This window comes from Cygnus atratus, chromosome 1 (assembly GCF_013377495.2).
Source record: "Cygnus atratus isolate AKBS03 ecotype Queensland, Australia chromosome 1, CAtr_DNAZoo_HiC_assembly, whole genome shotgun sequence".
NCBI lineage: Eukaryota > Metazoa > Chordata > Aves > Anseriformes > Anatidae > Cygnus > Cygnus atratus.
The window spans coordinates 59,110,841-59,135,872 of record NC_066362.1 but is presented as its reverse complement, the minus strand read 5'-3'; the positions used below and the strand labels follow the sequence as shown (position 1 = coordinate 59,135,872).

The 25,032-nt window shown below is 42.2% G+C and overlaps 1 protein-coding gene and 1 long non-coding RNA gene across 2 annotated transcripts in view; one reads left to right on the top strand and one right to left on the bottom strand.

Annotated features, from left to right (window-relative positions):
- Nucleotides 1–1,461: 1,461 nt before the first annotated feature.
- The window catches only part of PAH (phenylalanine hydroxylase), a 38,787-nt gene continuing 15,216 nt past the window's right edge, over nucleotides 1,462–25,032 (bottom strand). Inside the window, exons 4-13 of the mRNA XM_035559284.2 lie at nucleotides 19,561–19,649; nucleotides 17,322–17,389; nucleotides 14,293–14,489; nucleotides 13,770–13,905; nucleotides 12,113–12,182; nucleotides 9,299–9,355; nucleotides 8,223–8,318; nucleotides 7,733–7,866; nucleotides 4,598–4,713; nucleotides 1,462–3,977 (exon numbers count right to left, since the gene is read on the bottom strand). Of these exons, the coding sequence (XP_035415177.1) occupies nucleotides 3,934–3,977; nucleotides 4,598–4,713; nucleotides 7,733–7,866; nucleotides 8,223–8,318; nucleotides 9,299–9,355; nucleotides 12,113–12,182; nucleotides 13,770–13,905; nucleotides 14,293–14,489; nucleotides 17,322–17,389; nucleotides 19,561–19,649 (1,007 nt within the window). The 3' untranslated portion in view covers nucleotides 1,462–3,933. The remainder of the gene's footprint in view (nucleotides 3,978–4,597; nucleotides 4,714–7,732; nucleotides 7,867–8,222; nucleotides 8,319–9,298; nucleotides 9,356–12,112; nucleotides 12,183–13,769; nucleotides 13,906–14,292; nucleotides 14,490–17,321; nucleotides 17,390–19,560; nucleotides 19,650–25,032) is intronic.
- On the top strand, nucleotides 2,289–23,899 carry LOC126913456 (uncharacterized). Its single transcript, XR_007708790.1, has 5 exons — nucleotides 2,289–2,388; nucleotides 14,466–14,682; nucleotides 16,337–16,394; nucleotides 19,563–19,677; nucleotides 20,725–23,899. It is a non-coding gene; the product is annotated as an uncharacterized LOC126913456 (long non-coding RNA).

The window sequence follows — 25,032 nt, the reverse complement described above, 5'->3', positions numbered from 1 at the left end:
ATGGCTGATCACCACAGACAAGCTGCCCATTTTTGAACTGTTCCCATTGTGGATATCTCTACCATGTATGAACACAATGATATTCATATGAGTTGGATGTGGCATTAAAATTTCTTTTTATTTAGGTTAATTTAAATGGTTACATTTCAACATTAAAAAAGTTTTCTCTGCCAATTGCCAGCATGGTTTGAAGCAACAAAGAGACAGGCTTTAAAAGAATGAACTCCTGGGCGCTCTTCCTGTGCTTAACCTCTCTTTCAAGATTTTCTGCATCCTTTGAGGAATAAAACATCCCTACTGCAAGGCTGCTGTCAGATCTAGGCATCTTAAGATGCCCAGACGAGACCACATCCCTATGTAACTTCATGCTGATGACTTCCTGCCTCCAACACCATCACTGGCTTTGGCCAAAGTCACTGCAAAGGAAGAGGGCCTCATGAGAGGGCTTCTTCGGTCACCTGAAACAAAGCTTGGAGACAAGGACATTAAGAAATGTGAGCATGGTAGGGCAGAACTGAGGAAGTTTACCTAAAAGGTAAGATTGGGATAGGTTAGTCAGTGTAGCATACAAAGATGTACAGAGTATGCAAAGGCAAAGTAATCAATATTGTATATTTCTAGGTAATTACACACATCAAGTGACTTTTTTTCAAATCTCAGCTTCCTGTTAAAGCTCCATGATCTTGTCAAGATGAGAGAAACTCAGTCACTGCAGGTTAGCCATTTTTTTAATTGGAGCCCACCTCAGTTGGTTTTTCCCCCTTCCCTGTGTATTTACTTCTGATCAATTCATGTGTTTAACTTACATATAAGATTTATATTGTCCACATAAATCAAAGAGCATTTTGCTACACAGTTTTAATTTTCTTTAGCATGGAAATAAGAAGTGGTCTGTAAAGAAGTATCATTTTAAATTAAATTTACTTTGTATTATTTAAAGCACATTAAAGCTGTTATTTTTCTTCAAGAAAATCTATTTTCAGTATATGTCCTCTACTTTTTAAATACTGAGCATTTAACTTTTTCTCATCTCTGAGTCTTGCTGAACAGCTATGTGATGATGCTTTGGCTGAGCTATTGTTCATTTACACCTGCCTTAATGGACACAGAATCAGACTTGTGTCATCAATGTTCTTTAGCCATTCCACTTGCACATAAAAGACAATCATGAATCCTGGGTTCTTAATATTTCTATAGATTTACCACTGCTGTCATGCATAACAGAAATCAAAAGCAGAGGATTAGTTTGAAAGACTTCACCCTTGGGATGAAATTGTCTTTTTTGGTACAGAGTTACCTTATGGGTCCTATTATATGAAGATAGAAAAATATGGATTATTTTCACACTGAAAATACATGCCAAGAAGAACTGAAAGATCTACACAGACCTTGTCATGAGAAAAAAAAAAAAAAAAGAAAGGAAAAGAAGAAGAAGAAAGATACAGAGATAAAAAAGCTTACTTCAAAGCACCAAAATGATTCCATTTTGCATAAGTGTACTTCTACAGAAAAGGTTTCCAGCTGGTATCCGTAGATTAATGTTATTAGCCACCATAAATATAATGGAAAGAGCTGTACTTTCTATCTTCCTAGAGGATGATGCTTACACTGAAGCTCCACTGATTTTCGATCTATAAATACAAGAGTAGTACAATAGTAGGTACTGAACTTATGAATTTTCAAATCACCCTTCATCTTTGGATCTTCTAACAGAAATATGACTCTTGAATCATGTTGATATCATAATGCAGTACTGTTTCAAGCTGGAAATACTGTTCTGCATTGCTTTGGTCGATTCAGTTCCAATATACAAGTGCTGATCTCCTTTCTTCAACTGGGGAGCTACAGGGAGGTATTATACAATGTGGACCAGTCCGAGAGAGCGTTTAGCTGTCTTGAGTGAAAGTTATTGGAGAAAATACAGAAATAGGCTTTGAACATCAAAGCTCTTCTATCTCTATGGCTCATCTGGGTTAAACTGGGTTTCCATTTTCTGCCTCAGTCAAGCTATACTCCAGGCAGAACAAAAGTGCTTTAACAAAAGAAGGAGATTAAAGCTCAGGTGGGGGCAGGGAGGAGACATCAAAAAGCATAATGATTGAAGATTTGTCTTGAATTATTCTGTCTGTGAATTTGAATGCATTCAGATTGGGGACACAGGCTAATCCATGTCTCCTATAGCGTTGGTGGGGATTCTAGCCACAGATATGGTGAATTAGGAATCAGAAGGCTCTGATATCTTCAGCTGCATTAAAAGACACAATTCTCCTTCATTTCCAACAGGAAGGGTATTGTTATCCACCTGGATTATGAGCCCAAAAAGTTTGGAGATACCTTGCAGCAGTGCTGAATAAAGCACCCACTCTCAGAGGACACATACTATACAAGGTAACCTTCACACCTCAGCTTTCCTCAGTGAGTAGCTGAGTAAGTCAATTTAGAGAGCTCTCCCCTTTCTGTCAGCTTGTTGAATCAGCTCTAAGACAATGATGTTACACAATATTACAGCCATCACAGCTCTAAGATTGGGCTAATAAGGCCTTGATGACATGCTAAAACTCTGCATGTTTTCTTACTTGCACAGAGTATTGGCAAAGTGACCTAGCATCCAACAGCAAAAAGCCACACAGATGTGTCTTTAGGTAACTCTTCTCTGAAAAGGCCTTTTTGTGGGTACTGTACTGAGGCATGGACCCCATGCTCTGGATAAGCAGTCTCAGTGCCTTGCTTAGGGACTCCATTCTGCAAATCAATAACAGAACACAGCATAAAGTATTCCTGACTTGCACAAACCTTTTTGGGATTAATCACTGTGCAAATACAGTATATTAGCGTGTGGCAATACATCTTTGTTAATGAGGCTGCAGCATATTTGCTGTCTTTTCTACTAACATCTATGCTTTTGATCAATGGCAACATCACACTTTTAGGAAAAAAAATATTTCATGATAGAGGTGCTCATGTGTAAAAGCAGTACAGTTTCACCAAGGGCAGGTCATACTCTACAGGGCCAAACAGCGTGTGTATATTCCCTGAAACATGTAGAGTTTAGAATTTCATGGGGAATATGCACAAATGTGAGGGACTGAGGGAAAAATGAATGTGAGAGAAAAAAAGGTGGATTAGTCTGTGTTATATATTACCATCCAGTCACTCTGCCAAGTGTGGTAATGCAACCCCATGTCTGCAGCAGATTGTAGTTCTGCATGGTGGAGATCTCTTCCTTCTGCCAACCTTTGGCACAAGAGATACAGAGGGTTTCCCTAGATTCCCAGAACTAAGTTGATGTTTATGCTTTAGTCAGAAAAAAAAAAAAAAAAGGATTAGCGTCTGAAGGCCAAAAGAGGCAAGGGTCTCCTCCAAGTGTCTCTTTCTCCTTTGAAGACAGGATGAAGGAGTTGGGGTTGTTCAGCCTGGAGAAGAGAAGTCTCTGGGGAGACCTCACAGCAGCCTTCCAGTGCCTAAAGGGGGCCTGCAGGAAAGCTGGGGAGGGACTCTTTGTCAGGGAGTGTAGTGATAGGACAGGAGGTAATGGCTTTAAACTAAAAGAGGGTAGGTTTTGATTAGATATAAAGAAGAACTGCTTAACTACGAGCATGGTGAGGCACTGGAACAGGTTGCCCAGAGAAGCTGTGGATGCTCCATCCCTGGAAGTGTTCAAGGACAGGTTGGATGAGGGTTTGAGCAACCTGGTCTAGTGGGAGGTGTCCCTGCCCATGGCAGGGGGATTGGAAATAGATGGTCTTTAAGGTCCATTCCAACCCAAACCATTCTCTGATTCTTTGTCTGATAATCATTGATAATTAAGATATATGACATAAGCATTCATGCAGTACACAGGAAGATAATAGACTGAGGCTAAGTGAAGACTGGTATTTGCATATGGCAGCTTCTAGACTGTAGCTGATGGTTAGTACGAGTTACAGACAATCTTCATTTTATCTTCTGAAGAGCATTGCAAAGGATCCCCATCTCACCTGCAAAGGAAATAACCACAGTAATTAATCCTACAGTTATCCCGTTTCTAAAACCCCTATATATATTTACCATTTATATTCATTCCCTGAAAAAAAATAATAAATAGTTGAGCAAATAAGTGCTGGATTGGACACATTTATGAGGGTCATAATGAAGTACAGGTTTTAAAGTCAGTCCTTCACCTTCATCAGCCATACAAGGTTGGCTTACAGGAATAGGAATGCTGGCTTTAGCAGGCCAGTCAATATTAAAAATATTCCACATCAGGGAAAAACTAGAATGACAAAAGAGAATATGACTTAGCCAAGCTTTCCCTTTACTTCCTTGCTGAAAACAACTAGAGCCTCAGGTCAGAATCCATCACCAGACCCTCTGGCCTTTCCTAGCACCTCCAGTAAAACTGGATATTTCAGATGTAACAAACTATAGTCAAGTGGAAGTGCTGTTTGGAAGTTTAGCTAGAATTAGGAAGGAATTTTTGCACCATAAAGGAGATGTCTGATGATTGAACTTGGTCAAGCTCAAAGCACAAAAGGCAACCAGAGAAAATCTCCTTTGTGGTTACTATTTCTGATTCAAGCTCTGAGGAATTCAAGCTAACAAATGTGTAGTTCCTTACTATTGATGGTGTCAGCTAAATTCTTCAGCTGCTTTGCATTGTCCAGGACTTCGATTCTCTGGGTGTAGGGATTGTACCGAACAGAGAAAGGACGAGGGATCATCTGAGCAAATTTCCTGAGGGAAAAATACAAAAACACATGCAAACCTGAAAAGCTCCTATTTTCAGTAACTCTCTTTTCTTGGTCGGTATGTGCATTTGTTGGTGAGGGTAATAAGAAAATCTGTGAAAGGAAATAACTGAAATTCCTGCTGAGTGAGCTGAGATCTACAGCATTCTGTAACATGCTTGAATGTTCATTTATCCTTACCACCTTTATTTTTTCCAAGCAGGCATAATTATGCTATTGGCATGTCAACACTGCTCCTGACATAGTCCAAATACGTAGCTATCAGGATTTGCCAAACTTTAAAACTTCATTTTCCTTTCAGTAATGCAAAAGATAGGAATCCTGATCCATGTTTGCAGTTTCTGGGAAAGCAAGGACAAGTATCTATGCCATCCTGGCATATCATGGAGCAAGCAGACTTAATTTCTGGCATTGTTAGTAGAGGCACCCAGGTCATTGCAAATACAGGAGATAGTCAGTGGAGTGAAGCTGCAGTCTTGCCACTCCTTATTCTCAGCTGCAAAATAGTTAATTCCATGGCAAAAGCAGTAAGAATTCAGTATCTTGGGAAAATACTAATTTGCATAACCACAGAACTGTAGAAAGGAAGACTCTGAGTGGGAAGAGATGGTCAGAGCTATTGTTCCAGACTCCTTGCAGACCCCAGCAGGATACTGGCTTATATATCTGCTTCAAATTACTGAAGTTATTGCTGAAAGAGGAAGGAAAGCATGCAGGAATTGATTATGGAACCCCACTATACAGACTGTGACTCGTCATGTTAAATCCCATAGGCCCAGAACAGTGGAATATGCTGGATGCCACCTCCACATTGCTCCTTCAGTTTAGTCCTAATTATTATCAGCTAAAACTCTTGTTTCAAACAGATTTCAGTGTGAACAGGCCACAAGGTGTGACAGTAAAAAAAAATTAGGTTGGCTATGATGAAAGTGTTTAGCGGTGTTTTTCTAAGGGGACCGATCCACTTTAGAAGACAATCTTCCTAAATCTCAGCTGAAAGTAAGATTCTTATTAGGAGATGCATATCTCAATATGAAATTTCCAGGTCAGCCTCAGAAGAATTTCTCAGGAAGGTTTTCTGTTACACACACACACAAATGTGCACCCAAGCATAACCCACCAACACAGGCATTGGACCAACCTGGTCACCTCTTTCAGTTTAACCAGTTCTCCAATTTCATCTTTGAAACAAATAAAAGAAGCCCCAAGATCCTTTTTATAGAGCAATGCAACATCTTACACTTTTTTTAAGGAGCTTGCTTATCAGTTCTTATCAGTTCATTTCAGTGAGAAGAAGTACACAGAGAAGATAGAAAATGTGTGCAGGATATTAATAGCATAAACCAGAAGAGAAAGCTGTCTTTCTCAAGTATTGCCCCAGAGCAAATGGTAGGAGTAGAGGCTGTAGGTTTATGATGACTGAGGAAAAAGCAGGGGAGGTAGCTAGGAAGACCTAGAAGCTGAGGAGCCTAGGACAGCAAAATGTTTTGGGTCTTGGTATGTGTTCATCTGTGAGAGAGAGAAAAAGAAAGAAAAGATGGCAGGTCTGAGGCAAGTCCCTGTATGGCATCTCATGTGAAAGATTTGTTGAGTGCGAACAAGGCTAACCCCCAGTGGCTTGGCTAACATCCAGAAAGAATGTTGTTGTTGTTGTTTTTAAACAAAAATAGAAATATTGCTGTGAGGTGGAACCCAAGCTGAACCACAAATGCAGTCCGAGTCAGTCCTGTCTAAAGAACCAGAACTGAACCTGGGCCATTACTTCAAAGTCTTGTTGAATTGGAACTGAATTTGTATTTGAGTCACAGATGACTGAAACATTTACTGTGTAGCCCTGTAGGCTCGTAAACACACTGCTGGTTAACAAGCTGGAGGCTCTGTATTAAGCTAACAACAGAGGTCTCAGGATGAAGGTTATTAGACTTGCTTGGACATTTGTTTAGCTGTAATAGCAATTGTCTAATGACCATGTAGCTATTACCTAATTTGTTTTAGTTTAGCTCAATTCTGAATAATTGTGTGCTATAATGCCTACTGTTAATAATTTCCGTATAGGCAGGAATATCACGCAGTTGTGCTGTACAGAGTGAACTAAATCTGGCCCTAAAGTAATAATGGAACATAAAGAACTACTGGCATGGGCTGATAACAGGTCTTAAAGGCATGAGCATAGGATGATGCTGTGGTCCCTGGGCTATCAGGCTATTAACAACTCTCCAACTCCCCACTGGTCAGTCACTCATAGTAACTTAGGAGCTGAGAAAAAAAAATAAAGACCTAAAATAATATTTAACATATATTTGTAAAGTCAGAAGTAAAACATATTTTCAGAACAATGTAGAAAAAGTAAGCTATAAAGAATGTGAGAGAGCATAAAAATAGCCCTGAGCACACCTTGGACTCAGGAGGGAGAAACAAAGCATCAAGAACATCAACACCTTTCTCCTCCTCACAAAAGAGAGAAAGAAACTCTATTCATTAGCATCACAGCTCTGCCCTGAAGACCTCAACAGATGCTGATTACTTGACAACTCCACCCACCACCACCAGACTGAAACCATTGACTTTAAGACACAAAAGAAAATGTAAGGGTGGGCAGAACTTCAGTAGAAAAGGAGAATATACTAGGAGATAATTTTTATAACAAATTTTAACCATAGCAATGTTGAAGAGACTTGTTCTCCATTAATTAGCTAGCTTTGAACCTATGTGTTACTATCAGTGCAATTGGACTTACAAGGATTTTTTTGGATGTATTTTGGTTATACTGATGAAACTCGATTAGGATAAGCAGAAATTCTTGGCTTCATATAAAAGGTATGTTCCCCTCATTCCCCATAACAAAATTTTTAGCGTAACAACTGCTAAGTCTCTTTGAGCACTGAAGAACTTATTATAAAGCCTCTCAAAACAATACCCGTCAACCCAATACCTGTTATGGCAATGAGTTCCATTGTGTTTGCAGAGGTCGAGAAATTGCATCATATATGGAATGACTGGATTACCTTAGCTTTTCTTTTGCATCTTTAAAACTTTCAGCAACAAAGTAGACAGGCTGGAACTCAGTAACAGGGTACTTCTGCACAGCAGTCTTCTCCAGGACAAGAGGCTGAATCTCAGGTTTACTTGATAAACAGTACTATGAGCAAAAGGGTAAGAAATTTGTTTCAGTTTAAAAGTGCTTTAAGTTGCTGTGAAAGAAAGATAGAGCTACTGAATACCACCCAGTTTCTCAGAGGGAAGACTTGCTGCTGTGGAATACCAATGACACAGTGACTTACTAGGAAAGAAGCAGCTATGAGCCCTTTGTCTATAAATACACTGACACATCTATTAGGTAGAGCACTTCAATGAACTATGACATTATATGCTACTTGTGTGCACAAAGTATGAAGGAAAATAAGGGTCTGAACGTATCTGGAAGAGAAATTTGAGCAATTATAAAAACCCAGGTATGAACAATATCTCATCTTCGAAATGTTTTATAGAACACACCTGTAGCTCCCCAAATGAAGACAGCAGCCCTGCACCATATGCCTTTAGTGAATCGCCTTCCTTACATAGTCCAAACTCCACCGTAAACCAATAAACCTAGAAAGAAATTTAGAGAGAAGCATATGATTCCTTGATCAAAATGGGCAGGGACACATCATTGATTTGAATGTGTTTAGAATTTGCATTTCTATTTAAAATATTACAGTGTGTCAAATATCAACTGCATAAATACAATAAACATCCTCACAGACCGAAATTCTTCTCCTGTAAGGGCCACAGTGCAAATTCATTTTCCTGACAAATGCAGTTGTGTTTTACTGTGCTTACATTTGTCAACAGAGCAGAGACGATGAAACTATAGCAATAAAATTTCACTTTGTCTGGCCAACTCAATTGAAGTTTGAACCTTTGATGATAGCAGTTTGTTTCGTGTTTTACACAGAAGGCATCTAGCTGCAGCAGCACAGAGGGAAACGAGCCGTTAGCGCAATAGAAGACATTAGTGTGTGGCCTAGCTTGACTTTTTGGTTCCCTACTATGTGCTTGAAGGGATACATGCCCCGCCTCGCCTCAGGAAAACTACTTAATCTATCAGAAACAGCAAAGATGCTGCAGTACTCTGCCAGGTGAGCTGGCACTGGTGACACTAATCTCATAGGCGTGTCCTGATTTTCATTTGGAGTCGCATTTCTCTCAGAGCAGGATTCAGGTAAAGCATTAACTTATCTGCCTGTCAGGGCAGAAGAAAAGGAACACTAGCAGGTAGAACAGCTAATGAAGCTGTCTCCTGAAATTCACTGGGGGCATGTAGTAACATGTAATCTCCTCTTGCCCAATATGTTTGTGCTGGAGGAAGTCTTGTCTGGCCCTCTGTGTTTAATCACATCTGTCACTTCAAGTAAGTGGTGCCAAAATTATTTTTCTTTAACGTAACTGTTTCAGGGTGGGGTTTTCCAATTATGGACTTCACTCTGTTCCCATTCAACTCTATGGGAGTTCTATCAGTGACTTCAGTGGCAGCAGAATCAAACAACACAGGGTGCTTTGGAAAATTGGGCCCTCATTTATTAAATTACCGTAGCAAGTTTCTCGATGAAATCATCTGGAGCTCCCAGAGATGCCAGTCCAATTTCCTGTAACAATAAACCATTATTCTTCAAGCCATTTATTGGAAACATTCTTCCTGTCTTATGTAATTTCTCACATTTTAAATGTTACCATCACTTACTACCACACACAAATGTTTACAGGACATGTTCCTATCGTGCAACATCAATTTTAAACCAGAAATCTCTCCAGAAATGAACAAAAGGGTCCTGTCTAAATGTCATTTACAAGGCATAGTTCTTTGTGCTTCGTACAAAAGCCATTGAAGTCAAACAAAATTCTCTTGCTTTGACAGACTTTTGATCAAGCCCAAAATGCACACCCAAGAGAATGATACAGTCAAAAGGAGATAAATCAATCACATCCATACAGCTTAAATATTTATTTTTGCTTTGATGGGTCCGGATTGCAGGAGGTTTCTTGCAGCCTTGAAAGATGTGTGTTTTTTTCCTGAATGACAGGGCATGATTTGAAAGAGCTCATTCATACCTTGGGAGGTAATAGAAACTTTCCCAGGAGGCGTGCTATAGCTGGATTCAGAGGACAGCTACATGAGACTGTATATAACCAGGTATCTTTCTCAGTTTGCTCCAGTGAGGACTGCACAATGTAAAATCAGAGCCCCCACCCCCATTACCCTTTCCCAAACCAAAAGCATTAGTGCAGCTATTGTCAAATATGTCAAATATGTCAAATCCCAATAAGCCAAAGTGCAGTAGGGCCTATTTTGAAGGAATCCCTGGTCATGGGGAAGCACAGAGCCTGAGGTCAATACTGAGTGCTAATAGCTAAAGCAGGTTAACTTCTGTCTTGTGAGCAGGTTGTTACATAAAAGCTATGTCCCCTTCTTTCCCTTCTTCCATACTTCCATCTTTCTGTCCTTCTTGACCTCCCATCCTTCCATCCTCAATCATTCTTTCTGTCTTTATTTCTGTCTCTCTTGTGTTTCTCTTCTTGTCTTTCTTTCTTTCTGTCTGTCTGTCTTTTCTTGTTTTCTGGTAAGATGTAGCCTAAATTTACTCCTTCCTTGAGGTTTGGCTTCTTTTCCAGAGACATTAACACTAGCAAAGAGAAAGCTCTTCTCCAGCCTTCTCACACATTTGCAAATGGGACAGTTCCTCACTTGACATCCTCTGTGATAGACTTCTCTGTAGCTTCAACAGAAAAATAAATAAATAAATAAATAAAAATTCTTCACTTTCCCTATCGTTTGGGCTACAAGATGGAGCAATAACTCATTTGAATCACGAGCCATTTAACTTTCCCCAGACAGATCAACATCTACAAAGAAGGTTTTAGATGAATTCTTCACAAAGGATTTGCCTGTAAAAAACAACCCACACAAGACAAACATTTGGCACATGGGTACATAAGTTCACGCATGTGACTTTTGTCTAGATTTCAAGCAGTAAATAAACCCTGATTCACAGCCTGCGTGACATCAGCTGTTGTCAGGAATGCAGCAATGCTCTCCCCTATGTTCTGGGTTGTTTCTTCACTACTCTTATGAAGCTATCAACTGCAAACATTCATCATTTCAATAGAATAGAATCACAGAATCAGTAAGGTTGGAAAAGACCTCCAAGATCATCTGGTCCAACCATCCTCCTACTACCAATGTCACCCACTAAATCATGTCCCTAAGCACCACATCCAACCTTTCCTTAAACACGCCCTGGGACAGTGACACCACCACTTCCCTGGGTAACCCGTTCCAATGCCTGACTGCTCTTCTGAGAAGAAATGTCTCCTCATTTCCAACCTAAACCTCCTCTAGTGCAACTTGAGGCCATTCCGTCTAGTCCTATCACTCGTTATCTGCAAGAAGAGGCTGACCCCCAGATCCCCACAACTTCCTTTCAGGTAATTGTAGAGAGCAATAAGGTCTCCCCTGAGCCTCCTCTTCTCCAGACTAAACAACCTCAGGTCCCTCAGCCACTCCTCACAGGACTTGTGTTCCAGGCCCTTCACCAGCTTTGTAGCCCTTCTCTGGACATGCTCCAGGGCCTCGATGTCCTTCTTGTACTGAGGGGCCCAAAGCTGAACACAGTACCTGAGGTGCAGCCTCACCAGAGCCAAGTACAGGGGGACGATCACCTCCAGGTGCACTATTCCTGATACAAGCCAGGATGCCATTGGCCTTCTTGGCCACCTGGGCACACTGCTGGCTCATGTTCAAGCAAGCATCGACCAACGCCCCCAGATCCTTTTCCTCTACACAGCTTTCCAGCCTCTCTGCCCAAAGCCTGTAGTGCTGCATGGGGTTGTTGTGGCCAAAGTGCAGGACCCAGCACCTAGCCATGTTGAACCTCATCCCACTGGCCTCTGCCCATCAACCCATCCTGTCCAGGTCCCTCTGCAGGGCCTTCCTACCCTCCAGCAGATCCCCCCAGCTTGGTGTCGTCTGCAAATTTATTGAGGGTGCACTCAATTCCTTCATCCAAATCAACAATAAAGATATTAAAGAGGATGGGCCCCAACACCGACTCCTGGGGAACACCAATGGTGACTGGTCGCCAGCTGGATTTAACTCCATTCACCACCACTCTCTGGAATACCTATCCATGACAATCTCAGATGACCAAAGAAAAAGGAAAATAGTTAATACCACCTGTTATTTGGAAAAGGAGACTCAGCTGACCTCAGTCACTCTTAAACAATAAGCTTAAAGGTGAATTTCCCGCCACACCATCCCATCCCTCATAGCTCTTAGTTCATCCTCTGAATTGCTTCAGCTCTGGTGTGTTCAGTTATAAAAATAGCATAACTGATGAATAACTTACCTGGGAAAACTGAGCAAAACTGGGATCAGCAAAAAGAGGCACATGTCCTAGCAGCTCATGGCAAATATCACTGCAGGAAAACATGACATCTGAATAATTTAGGCAAAGTCCAGCCCTAGAGTCCACATATAGTCAGGAGTGCAGTGCATGCACTCCTATCAGCAAATAATGCTCAGGACTTATGGGCAAACATTTTTGCTCTAACTTGACTCTTGTGAGGTCAAGGTTTGCACTCTTAAGGCTTTTTAGTGGTTTTATCCTCACAGATGCCTCAGAGGAAGGATGGTGTATCATTTGTTTTCCTTTTGGAAGAAAACTGTCCTTTCAACTGTTCACTTCCCCAGCTCACAAAAGACCAGGAAGATATCACCCCACCAAAGGAAACGTGCTTTTCAATCTCAAGGGCAGGAAATAGCTCTAAATGTAGCTCAAGCAACTAAGACAACTCATTGTAGTGTCAACATGCACCTCAGGAGCTCAACCCCAGCCCCTGTTCAGGCCCAGAGCCTCATACTAAGAGTTGGGGACTCATTCTTCCTTAGGTGGGACTCCTTTCACTACAAGTTGAAGTTGGCAGCTGAACAGATGTGTTTGGGGAAGAGCTCACCTAGGGACTGCTAGAGTTTTCAAAGACCCAGAAGCAGTTTAGTGAGACAGAAAGGCAAGAGGGATGAGATGCTCCCAGGAAAGCAAGGTCTGTGGAAGACTTCTATAGGGCAGATGCTTGAAGAGCAGATATTCAAGGAGATGCATGCCCAGGAGAACAGCCCAGTCAACAAGAATTAAACTGGAGATTTGAGAGGCAAGGGACTCAGAGGGAAAGATGTAAGCCACGCTGTGAAAGATGTCATTCACTGGACCCTTCAGGAGACAGCGCAAGACTTGCAGGCACTGCATAACAGCAGGGGCTGTGGTAAGGCTTTCCACTCTACAGTCAGTCCCTATTTGCCTGGGCATTTTGTGAGGAGATGAGAGCGAGGCAGATTTCAGTATGGCTTTGTGCAGTATGGGAACAGGGTGAAGAGACACAAGCAGAAAAAACAGAAGAATAAGGAGTGGAAAAATGAAAGGGAAAGGGAGGCTGTGGGAAGAAGTAGAGAGAAAAGAAATATTATGGAAAGGGAGGAAGAATTGCAATAATACAAAGCAGAGGAAGAAGGTAACTTTCTTTTTTTTCTTTTTTTTTTTTTTTTTTTAATAGCAAGTGGAAAAGGACAGGAACAGACAGAAATATTACAATATAAAACTGAAAAAGAGAAGGGGTCACTGATCTGGGCTTCCTCTATGTTGCTGCCAGAAGCTTGCTTGCAACATGTTGAGTCATTCCTGCACTAGATTTCACACCACTGCTTTGGGTGTTAATAGCTAAGTTAAATGCTTTTGTATGCTGCTCTCCTTCCTCCCAGCCACCACACAAGCATGTCTTCAGTTAGTAGAACTGTCTGATCAATCCCAGAAGAACTTGCAGAAGAGGATACAGCTTACTAAAAAGACTAGAAATCTTCCAAAAATGTTTTCAAAAGAGAGCAGTCGCTTGGCTGCTTTCCATTAACTGTTCCCAGGAGTCCTCTGGAGTCCCACATGGTTATTATCAGTTGGCCTGACCCTATTGCTAGTCTCCTATGACTTTATGTACTTTCTGTGCCAAAGTACTTACGGCTCTGGTGTGTACATAGGTTTGGACGCATGGCGAATATACTGTGTAGAGTGAAATACTCGGAATGCCAACCCAGCCAAGAAATCCCGAGAGGAGAGCAAGCCTGCAACAGGACGCAGGCGAAATCCAGTGCAGGCTGAAGAGACAGAAAGATGGCATGTTAAAAGCACCCAGTGTACTTGATTTATCCTTATCTGGACTCCTCACAGTAGAATAAAGTTGTTAATTGTTTTCTTTGCCCTCACTATATTAAATAGAGTTTAGTTGTGAAAGAGCAGGGAATTTTCTACCCATGTGTACCACCATCATAGTATCTGAACATCAATACCAATGTACTTTCGAAAGTTTTTGAGAGGGACCTGAGGCACGGGCTAAAGAATGCGCCCAAGTGCTCGCAGGAAGCCTACAATTGAGCAGATACTGCTTGTCTGTCTGTGAAAACACCACCCCAACTGACAGAAGAGGTATGTTTATATATATATATATATATATGTTATTCTTTTTTCATGTGCTTCAAACTTACTCTGCAAGAATTTTGAAATATCTTCAAGCTGGGGAATGTTATCGTCCCGGTAGCCACAGTACTTCTCTAGCAGTGGGAACACATGGTTATGTTCATAACAAGCATGAGTTGGATAGAGACTCTTGAGTTCCCTGAAGACGGTGCCCCATGTTTTCTTTTCTTCTTCTGTGTAGGTGACTCGAGGAATAGGTTGGCCACTGAAAACAAATATGGATATTCTCCATAGGAGTGACAGAGAAAGTGTCCTATGCCACCAGCATCATACTCAGGAGCTCTACATGGGCTGGTCAGGAGCTGCTGGTGCAGGAAGGGAGATGCTTTTTCTCTGACATGGAGGTGCAAAAGGACTTGCCCCTAGGCACTGACTGAGAAGAACTCTACTGACCTCAGGTGAGATACTGGCCTCTAGCCAACCCCTTGCATTACTGTGATACAAATAAATTAGTGCTTATTTGTCTTATCAAGACATTCTTCTAAAAATATTCTCTGGCTGATGGTTTCAATTTCTTTCAATTTCTAACCATGGAACAGCTGTTGTATTTCTTGCTCTAATGCACACTATATTAATTGTCTTTGTTACAACAGGGAAACCACCAGCTCCAGAAAAGTCTGTTTCATGGCAGTCAGAGAAATTCTGAGCTGTGCTTTATGCTACAACAGATGCAGACTTCAGCCAGTTTGACTCTTTTTTTTTTTTTTTTTTAATTGTAATGAGTAATTTTGTGTCAAATCCCACCCTCAGGCCTCCATGTACTTAGCTCATGTTGAAGCTAGCACGAATTAGACAATCCCAAGCAATGTGTTTTGGCCTCCTGTGAATAGTCAATTTCTTAGCCATAATGATAGGGCCATAGGTGAATCCAACAGCTTTGAAAAATCAAAGGGTTTTAAGTAACTTAATAGGGTTAACATCACTGCTGGAATAATGCCGGAGCTTTCCAAGCCCCAGAGATCCATTGTTAAACTATCGATGACACCCTACCATCTCCCACCCCCTCATTTTCCCCTTGAGCCTCAGGGCAGCTCCTCTGGAGTACCATAATTTTCTGCATCTCTGTATCAGTCCTTCTTTGATTTGTGGAGCTTTAAACATCACATTGAATTACGAGGATTGCTTGGGGATTTTTGATCCTGTAACACTCCTAAGTAATCCTCAGCCACCTTCCAGGGCTACAGGGGAAAATTATTGGCTTAAAACTTTTCAAATTTCAATTAAAAAATTGCACGAATGAACAGGGCCAGAAGCTAACAAAGGCAGAAGGAAGAGGCAAGCTAAAGGCAAAGAAGAGACAACTCAGGGAAATGAGGCATTCAACAAAAATGAGAGGTAAATGTACCGAGAAAGAAGGCAAAAGAGCAAAGGCAGAGAGGAGCAAGGAAGGCAGAGAGACACAAACAGGAGGACAAAAGAAGTGCAAAAGAGGGGGGGCACAGAAGAAGATTAAATTGATAAGGAGGAGTATGAAAAAACTGACCACAGACCTACCTCACCTTTGTAGCTGACTTCACAAGCTAAGCATTTTGCTTTTTCAGATACTTCCCACAATGCCTCATAGTTTTGGTTGTCACTCTCTTCCTGCCCAGTTCAGTTCTCTGTGCCCCTGTCCCTACCATGCAAGAGACACTCCCTTGGCCTCTGCTCTCCTGCTGCAGACCCTGTAAGTCATCTGCCATGTGTAGCACCCAGGGCAAGAACGTTACCCATTTGGTTCTCCCTGAATCAGCATCCAAAGTCACTAAATACATGTACTTTCTTTCCACAAGACCCAGAAGCCCAAATGTGGGCTTTCACACTCTGTTCATTATTCTATTACCGAAAGACCTTATTGAAAAGTCCAAGAATTTCACAGAGGTCCAAGCCTGTGTAGCCTTCAATGTGTCTGAGGATCTGGATAACAGACGAAATATTAAGTAGTTGTATCTTGGAATATAATGGTTTCATCTTCCTAAACTGGTTTGCTGGTTTCAGGTTGAATACTGGAGGGGTGGGGGTGGGGTGGGGGGAGGATATGGGTATTATCTTATTTTTGTTTTATTTTTCTAGGATTTAACGAAAGCCTACAAACTAGAGACCAGAATTTGCTATCTGTTAAGCAGGAAAGGTAAATCTTCTATGGGATATGTATAAGTGGAAACTAGATCCATTCATATTTGGCCACAAAGCCTTATCCAATTTTTCCAGCCACAAAATGGGCTTCTGACTTTTTTCACCTGACTTTTTTCACTTTACATCAATCACACCAATTTTGTCTCATTTTATGAGCATTATGAGCTTTTTGGCTCAGAGACTATCTTTTCATCACAGTCCTGTGCGAAGTGGATCCCTAAATGTACAACATATGTTACCTTATCCTTTGCAATCACAATTTTTACCAGTCTCAGCAAGAATCAGGCCCAGTATTACTGATGTAAATGTGTGAATGGCTCTGGGAGCAGAATTTTATCTCCTCCAGATTTGATCACTGAAAGCAATCAAGCAAGCCTGTTCTAAATGAATTTATCATCTCTATTCATTTATTTTTCTTGGGAAATGAGAGCCCAAATTGCTGATTGCAGCTGGGTCAGACATGATAAAAGTAGAGTATCAGGCACTGGATTAGCATCAGAACCATAAGTTATTCATTATTTTAATAGTGTATGCAGCTCCTGCTTTAATGTAAATGATAGGCACTCCTCCCCCAGTCCCAGTTTAATGGGGAGGATACCAGAAGCAGCTTTATTCAATGCTCAGGTCTTTGTAGTAGCAACTGAGTCTGCTGCTCAATTAGACAACAAAGCCAGGGGAAGAGGGGTGTTGTGGGGAAAGAGAGGAGGCAATGTTCTCATCTGAACGTGTGCCTACAACAATTTACTTTTGTTTTACTGCTATTTGGGGATAAATACATGAACTGGAAGATTTAAACACATGCCAGAGAAAAGCCAGCAGCAGGAGGATGCTTGTGGAAAAACAGGGACTGCCAGCAGGACGAGAGCCCCAGGAGAGGGCAGGAGATACAGGCTAGCTTTCTGCCCACACACTGAGCACTCACTGTCTGTAGTTGTAGGCGATATCTGCAAACTCCTTCCTCCGGGCCCGGTACACAGGATCTTTGAACCCCTAAAGAGAAACAGTGACAGTCAGTCCCTGTGTAAGTGCAGGTGGTGAACAGCCTTCCTCCTGCTGAACACCCTCAGGCATGGCTGGCCCAAGGGAGCAGCAAGCTGCCTGGGGAGCGACATAAGTGTAGGAGGAGGTGTGGGAAGCTGCCTCCATCCTGCCTGGCTCCACTACACCCCGCTTGCAAAGGGCACTGCTCCTTCCCTGTCTGCGGGGCAGCTGTTCAGCTGCAGCCTCCCAGCCCTTCTCACCCTCAAGCCCTTTTGTTTTGTCATTTCTATTTGCTACGAAAAAGGGAAACATTCTCCTTTACAACACAGGCAGGGTGCTACCGCAAGAGCAATGTACCATATAAACAACCCTCAGATAAAGATGCCCTTCTGGTTTGTCATGAAACTTGTCACAGTTGCCAGCACAGCTTGGCTGGTGTAGAGAAGCAGAGCTAAACCATATTAGAAACACACTCATCCGCTCAGGCAGACCTTTTAGGCATTTTTTCAGCATGAACAATGTTTCAAGGTGCTTGTTTTCAAAATGTTAGAAGAATGGTAAGCACCTAGCTAACCAAAAAGCCCTATTTGTGCTACAAAATCAATCATTTGAAGGGGATTAATTACTATAGAGAATGTGTAATAGACCTTGTGGTTGTCAGTTTGACCTTTGCAACTAATTACCTGTATTACTAGAGATAAGAAATATAATCTGTAAATCTTCTCCTGGAATGACCATTCTCCTGTCCCAATTTGCCATTTATTATTGGTTCCTCAGGGCTAGGAGTGTCTTCACCACCTAAAGTAGAAAAATGTCCTTCCCAGATAGAAGACACTTCTGCAAGGCAAATGGCTACAACTCCGTGGGCACTGCTTCAGTTCATGAATGCACCTCAGAGGTGCATGGCACAACAGGACTGATTGGCCATGAAACACAACCAGGTACAGGAGATAGCTAAAGCACAGTGCAGATCAAAGAGTGCTAGGCAAACAAAGGCAGCCAATAGCCTAAAAAATGCACTGTCCCGGATTAACCTGGTATTTGTGGTTAAATCCTAACACAAGCTCTTTTAATTTTTTTCTTTCTGCACCCTATGTGCTGTCTTGCCTATTTACCCCAGCAGTTGGGCTTCTTTTTAAGGTAACCTGGATAAAACTGCTCACAAAATAATTCTAGAAACTGAAGCAGAGATGCTTCATTCCTTTTAATATCTATATTTTTGTTTCTTTTTTTTTTTTTCCAAATACAGTCTTGGTCTATTCCCACATGACACACAAGGGGGCCATTGACTCAGTGTATCTCCTTTCATTCTGCCTTTCATATGACTGCACTGAATATCATGAATCATTGTACATGATACACAACACATCTTGAATTAAGCAATAGGTAGTGAATGACTAATCACCTCATCTCAATTAAACTAATAGCAGCAATTTTTGTTGCGCTGCATGTAATTTATTTATAATCATCCTATCTCAATTAAACTAATAGCAGCAATTTCTGTTGCTCTGTGTGGAACTCGGTGTGTTTTGACAAATGAAAATAAGTTGTTGTTTGCTTGGAGAAGGAGTAGAAGCAGCAAGTATTCTTGTATTTGGAAGAGCTGAAAAACCACTGATGTAATTTTTTTTTTTTATCAGCTAGGCCAGTGAACAAAACTATCTGACACTACCATTTAAACCACAAACTTTTTGAAATGGGGACTTTTCCTTTTGTTATTTCTCACCATACATAAATCACGACAGATTTAACAACCACATAACAATGCACTAAGCTCAATCATGTATGTGACCAACCATGAAAAAGCACTCTTCCCATCTCCAGAATATGATATGCTGCTCCTGAAGTTTTTGTTGCCAGTGATTCACAAACTGAGTCTGAAGTCACCATATCAGAGCCACGTGGGAAAACCAGAAGTGTTCCTGTGGTGGCCTTTTGCTCTGATGACATCTGTGACTATTCAGGTCTACTAGTATTTGTTTAAACTAAAGCAACTTTTGGTCTGCTCGACTTCATAGCGGGGATTGGGCTGATTCTAACCCTAGAAATGTACCTTTCTTGTCAAAAAGCCTGAGACTTAGTCTGCTATATTTGTCTTAAATAAGAGCAAATGTAAATGAGGAAAAAAAATCAATCCCCAAACTAAAAACATGTTAAAAACACAAAGCTCTGTTTCTTACAGGATGGTCAGCATCCAGTTCCGCTCCATAGCTTAGAATCTGATTGGCAAATCTGTCTAGCTCCTGGATACTTCTTGGGAACCATGGTACTGCAAAACAGAAAAGAAATAGAGACTGGTATGCTTCTTTGTTACTTGGTTTGGGACCTTTTGGTCTTTCCATTTCTTCATCATAAATATAAATATGTAGGGGTCTAACTTCTGACAGCATTGGCCTTTCCTTATAGTAGGAGGCAAGAGCAAACCCTGCAAATTGTCTTGAATTTGTGGCTGTTTTGCACTGTTGGAATAATACAGAGCATCAGGAATGTCTAGCCCTTGGCGCAGAGCTGGTTTGTAATGTTTATGATTTTTTGTTTATTATTCTGGTTTCTTGACTTACCCAAACAGTATTTTTTTCCAGATTATCCTTGCTTTCACAGTAGCTAGAATCAGACATTTCAAAGGAATGGCAAGAAATCCCACAATAAGATGGATACAAGACTATTTGACCCCCTGAAAATCTTTTTCTAAGACTTACTTGGTGGCCTCACTTAGGCTAGGATGATGAAATAAAATGATAAATGTCAGCCTGATAACTCAGACTAGCATTGTATTACTGCATTTAAAACTTGATTATTTCATTTGTTGTTAACTAATTCCTGCACACAAACTTAATTTGTCCTTACCTCCTACAGGACACCTAGGATTTTATAGCTCCCTGTCATCTCCTCCATCTACCATCCTTCATCCTGGTTGACACCTTGCCTGAGTATTTCTAGCACAGAAACCACAGCCTGTTCTTGAGCATTCCCATCACTTTTCTACGTACTGTTTCCAGTTCTACCATACTTTTTCTGAGGAACAGGGACAACAGGCCTGATTAAAGTTGCACCCCATGCTCAGGCTCTGTAATCATGTTCCATGTGCTCTCTACACCACATACAAGTCAGCTCTATGGACCATGAGGCTAATATCACCCAAAGCTCTGTTGCTTTAAGCCCAAGGTCTCTCAGAAGTCTATAAATAAAATGTTGGCAGTTCATTTAGTGACTTTCTTGCATGAACAGGGGTCACTTGCTCAGACAGAGCTAGCAAAACAGTTCAATGCTCTGTGTGGCTCTGTTCAGCTGGGAGCGCTGCCACTCAGCCATACCTCCCCGTTTTATTTTGCATTTTGTCCCAGGTGAACCTGATCCCCAGGAAAAGCTTCCCTCTGAGGATGGAGCCTCTGAGCAGTCTGCCGGCAGCTGCTACATGAGCTCCCCACAGTGCCTCGCTGACATGGCTCATCCTGGACCCCAACAGACCACCTAGGGGATAAGAGGATAACTCTGCCTCCTGGACTATTCAGCCTTGCTCTTTCTGCTGCACTTCACAGCACAGAGGGCACTTGTGGTTCTGCGTTTCTGTGAAGCACCTGCATCGAGGGGCTGGAGCAGCACAGGGAGCTCCTTGGGTGGCCACAGCTCAGCCCCACACAGACGGCTTGCTCCCCTGACCAGCTGTCCCACCTCCAGCCTGGATCCAGCCAGCCTGGCTCTATCCAACGCTTCTGCTGCAAGCCCTAAGTCTCATTTCCAGCAGGCCGGGCAACACAGGCGGCTCTCCTGGCTCCGTAGTCCTTTACTCTGTGCCTCCCCTTCTTCCTCCCAGCAAAAGTGGGCTTTGGTACCCCCTTTCAAGCTGCACAGCCTTCTGTTTTGCCCTAACAGACGGACCAGCACAAGTCACTAGATGGCAGCAGCAGTCCGAGGAAAATCTTTCTCAAGTGACTGATGGGTTTATTGCTAGCTCTCTAGTTTCCCCAGAAATGCTCTCTCACCTTGCTGTTAGTAACCTTCCTGCACCTCCAGCCCCTCGAGTTAAAACAGTGGTGAGGGTGATTAGAAAAAGGGGTGTCTGAGTCCTAGAGAGGAGTCAGTAGAGACATACCTCATGAATGATGAACCCACCCAACCCTCCTGCCCCTATTTTCTGTATACACAGCAGGGCACGGAGTTCATCTCCCAGCTCTGGCAGTGGCCTTTACATGAAGGTAGGGGGATCGCTTCACTGCTTTGTGCTTCAGACTCACCACTGTCAGGGAAGCTGACAACCACTATCATCAGTGAAGCATCCTGATAAATGTTTTGGGCACCAGAAAAAAAGCTGTCTGAGAGCCCACAGCAAAGCACTTGTCAGTGTTCAAGCGAGGAACCACTATTCTCAGGGAAGCATCATGATCTGAAGGGTCCAGACAAACCAGTGGAGGCTGAGGCCTGCAGTGGATTTCAGCAGTGATAACTGTAGGGATTTGCTGCCCTGGGTCAAAAAGATCTAGATGGGCAGAGATTGAATCATTCCAGCTTCAAGAAGCCATAGAATAGATGTATAAGAATAAATTGTTTTCATTAAACATATTTTATTCTTAAGCTTCCCAAAGCACTTGGTGCAGAGGTTGTGATAAACTGGGGGACAGACTGATGCCCAGGCTGATGCAGTGTCAGTCTCAGGCATGGAGATGGGTGGCTTGCTTTTCCTCTACATAGGTGCAGCATCTTATCTTTTAGGTGCAGAGCCTGTATAGGTACTGGACCTATTTTCAGCAGATCTCTGCCCACCTCCCAGCCCCCCCAGACACTTGTAATAGCTCAGGGAGTGCTGCTCTGAGCTCTGAGAGCTGCTCTGGGTGAAACGGTGCAAGCTGTAAAAGGATCGTGAAGATGCTTTGTGCTATTTGCACCAGCATAGCTGGACTTAAGTCCTGAACATTCTCAGCTCTTGTGGCAACAAGAATCAAAGATGCTGAGCACAGCCCTGGCCCAGCCACCAAGTCCATACAACCCTGGCAACAGGCACCAGGGTGCAAAAGAGCTACTGCGTCCTCTGTGTAGCTGTGGTGTGCCAGGAGGCTGACCCCAGCCCCCACAGCAACTATTGAAAAGATCAAATCAAATTATCCCCTGGCTGAATCTCTCCCATATTTTGTTTGCGACATCCTCCTCCAGCCCCGTTCGCCAGACTTGCTGTCTGTCTGCACGGCCATTAATGAATTGCCAGAGCAAGCTGTTGCAACACTGGGCCTCTGTGAAGGTCCGAGGAGCAAAAGTGGGCTGATCAGTAATAAATATTGATTTGTCTGTAACTGAAATGGTAGCATTTATGGGATTGTGCTGGACACCCAAGTGGTGACCAAATTACCATGGGGTCAAATGCTTAGCAGAATGCTAATAAGCCATTTATATGAGGGGCAGCAAAACAGGGGCAGTGAGGACTTCTGTAGAGCTCCTCCATTTGGACCATTGTGAGGAGGGTCAAAGACAGGTCTATGCAATTTATAGCAGTTCAAGGCCCAGGTTTAGCCCTTTTTTAAACAGTCCCAAATGCTTTGGCCAGCCTCAGGGTTTAGCAAACAAGGACCCTACAGAACGTCAGCCTCCAGTCTGTCTCAGAAATGCAATAAATTGTCTGCATTTGCCTAATGCTGCAACAGAATAATATTTAATTATTTTTATTCATGGGCTCCAAGAGGTCTGCAGATATCTAGCTTGTTTCCAAAAAGAGCCATGAAGAGATGCACTGTGTTTTCAGAACAAATCTTTCCATCTCTACAAAAGGTTTTTGGCCCAGTGACTGCTAGACCACCTCAACTTGAGTTCTGAAATTACCTTTGGATTTATGGCATTTTGCTGGCCTGCTCATAGCTAAAATTACACTGTCAATCCAAGCCTCCTATTTGTAACTCTTTGGGCGTGTAAAAGGGAAACCAAATCTACATTTAGCTTTTGAGAGAGTAAAGACAAAAAAAAAAAAAGTGTTCAGATTATAAAAGAAGGGGGGGAGGGGGAAGTTTTCATTAACACTTTGGCCAAAAAAGAACACACATTTGTTTAATGCTAAGCTGTTCAGAAGGGGAAAGGCCAGTAATTTCCTTTGACTTTCCACAAAGCACTGCTCCAAGAATGGCACTGTGTGCTTCCTATGGGAAACTGATTAAAAGAAGGGTTTTTGTTCAAACCATGAGTGTGAGCTAAGTGAATCCCTAACAAGGAAGGACTGAGAGCATCTTTAGGCAGTGGTGAGAGAATTGGTCACATGGGACCCCAGACTGGCTCCAGGAGAAAACGTTCCCAGCTTTACCTGCTAACCTAGCAGAGCGTGAAGATATCCCCATGAACCAACTGCCCGAGATTTTTCTCCCTGGAGGTGTATTGCTCTCATTCTGTGCTTTGGGAATAATATTTCACAAAAGCATGTCTGTAGATTACAACCAGATTTGCCAGGAGGATACATATGAAAGTCAGGCTGACCTAAAAGGCACCATGAGGCCTACTAATTGTTAATGCCATCACAGATAAAGGACAACATCTTACCACTCTTCCTACAGTTCAGTCTGCTCCCATTTCAGTCTGCCCTTGTAGCTGCCTTAGCCCGGAATTTGCCACCCACAGTTCACCCCTTAAGCAGTGCTTCTTTGACCTTTCAAATATGGCTCTTTGGGGATTTCAGTTTGACTGGACCCTTACTACTCATGAGAAAAGCTGAAATTGAAAGAAAAAAAGAAAAAGGGAAAGGGCAAGAAGAAATATCAATCTTCCTCTCTTTCCTTGGCAATAAGTTGCTCCCACTTTATGCTATTTCTGAGTTATTGGAACTAACAAACAAACACAAGTTATCCTCTCAGATGGAAGGGAATCAAGTCCCTTTCTGCAGCACTGACAGGATAATCTAACTCAAAAAAATGCTTTGATCAACACAGTAACATGCAGTGAAACTTAATCCTACAGCAGACCATGGGAGTTCTGACTTCTGTGAGGTCAGAATTTCAGTCACAAAACCTTCCTGGCTGATATTTAGAGCCGCATCTCTTTCTGACTGGCTTCTGTTTATATATAACTTTAACATCTTCTTAACAGTAACTAGAAAAACAACATAATGGCAAATCCTGCTAGGCCCTATAGATTTCTCCTGGAAATAAAAAATCCCCAAAGAGAAAACGTCTTTGATTTGACATGATCATAAATCAGCTAATCAACCCTTTGTCCCCCTATCTCATGAATGGAGAGAACTGACTCCAAAGAGTATTTGCCTTCTTCTTTTTCATCTTCAAATGTAATGTCATGGGGAAGACACAAAGGAGATGGTAAAAGGATTACCAGCACTGATCTCACAAAGGTATTAATGTTCTTTCATGTTGTTCCTAGGAAGGAAGAGGAAGATCCAGACCTAAAGTATTTAAAGTCCGAAATCCTATTAAAATCACATCTGTTATCTGAATAGGCATTTAAGTATGTCTCAGACTGGGTGCTGGGCAGCCACCTCTGTACCAAGCAGCCTCAACTCCATCAAAAATTAGGAGTGCGGACAACTCAGAAAATCTTATTTCCCTCCAAAGGCAGGATTACTACTGGCCTCCCCAGGATTTCTTCCAGTAATGAAGAGTTATTCCTGGTCCCACTGAAGTGGGTGGCAGAGCCTCCCTAATTTCTATAGCAGGAGTGAGGAGGATCCC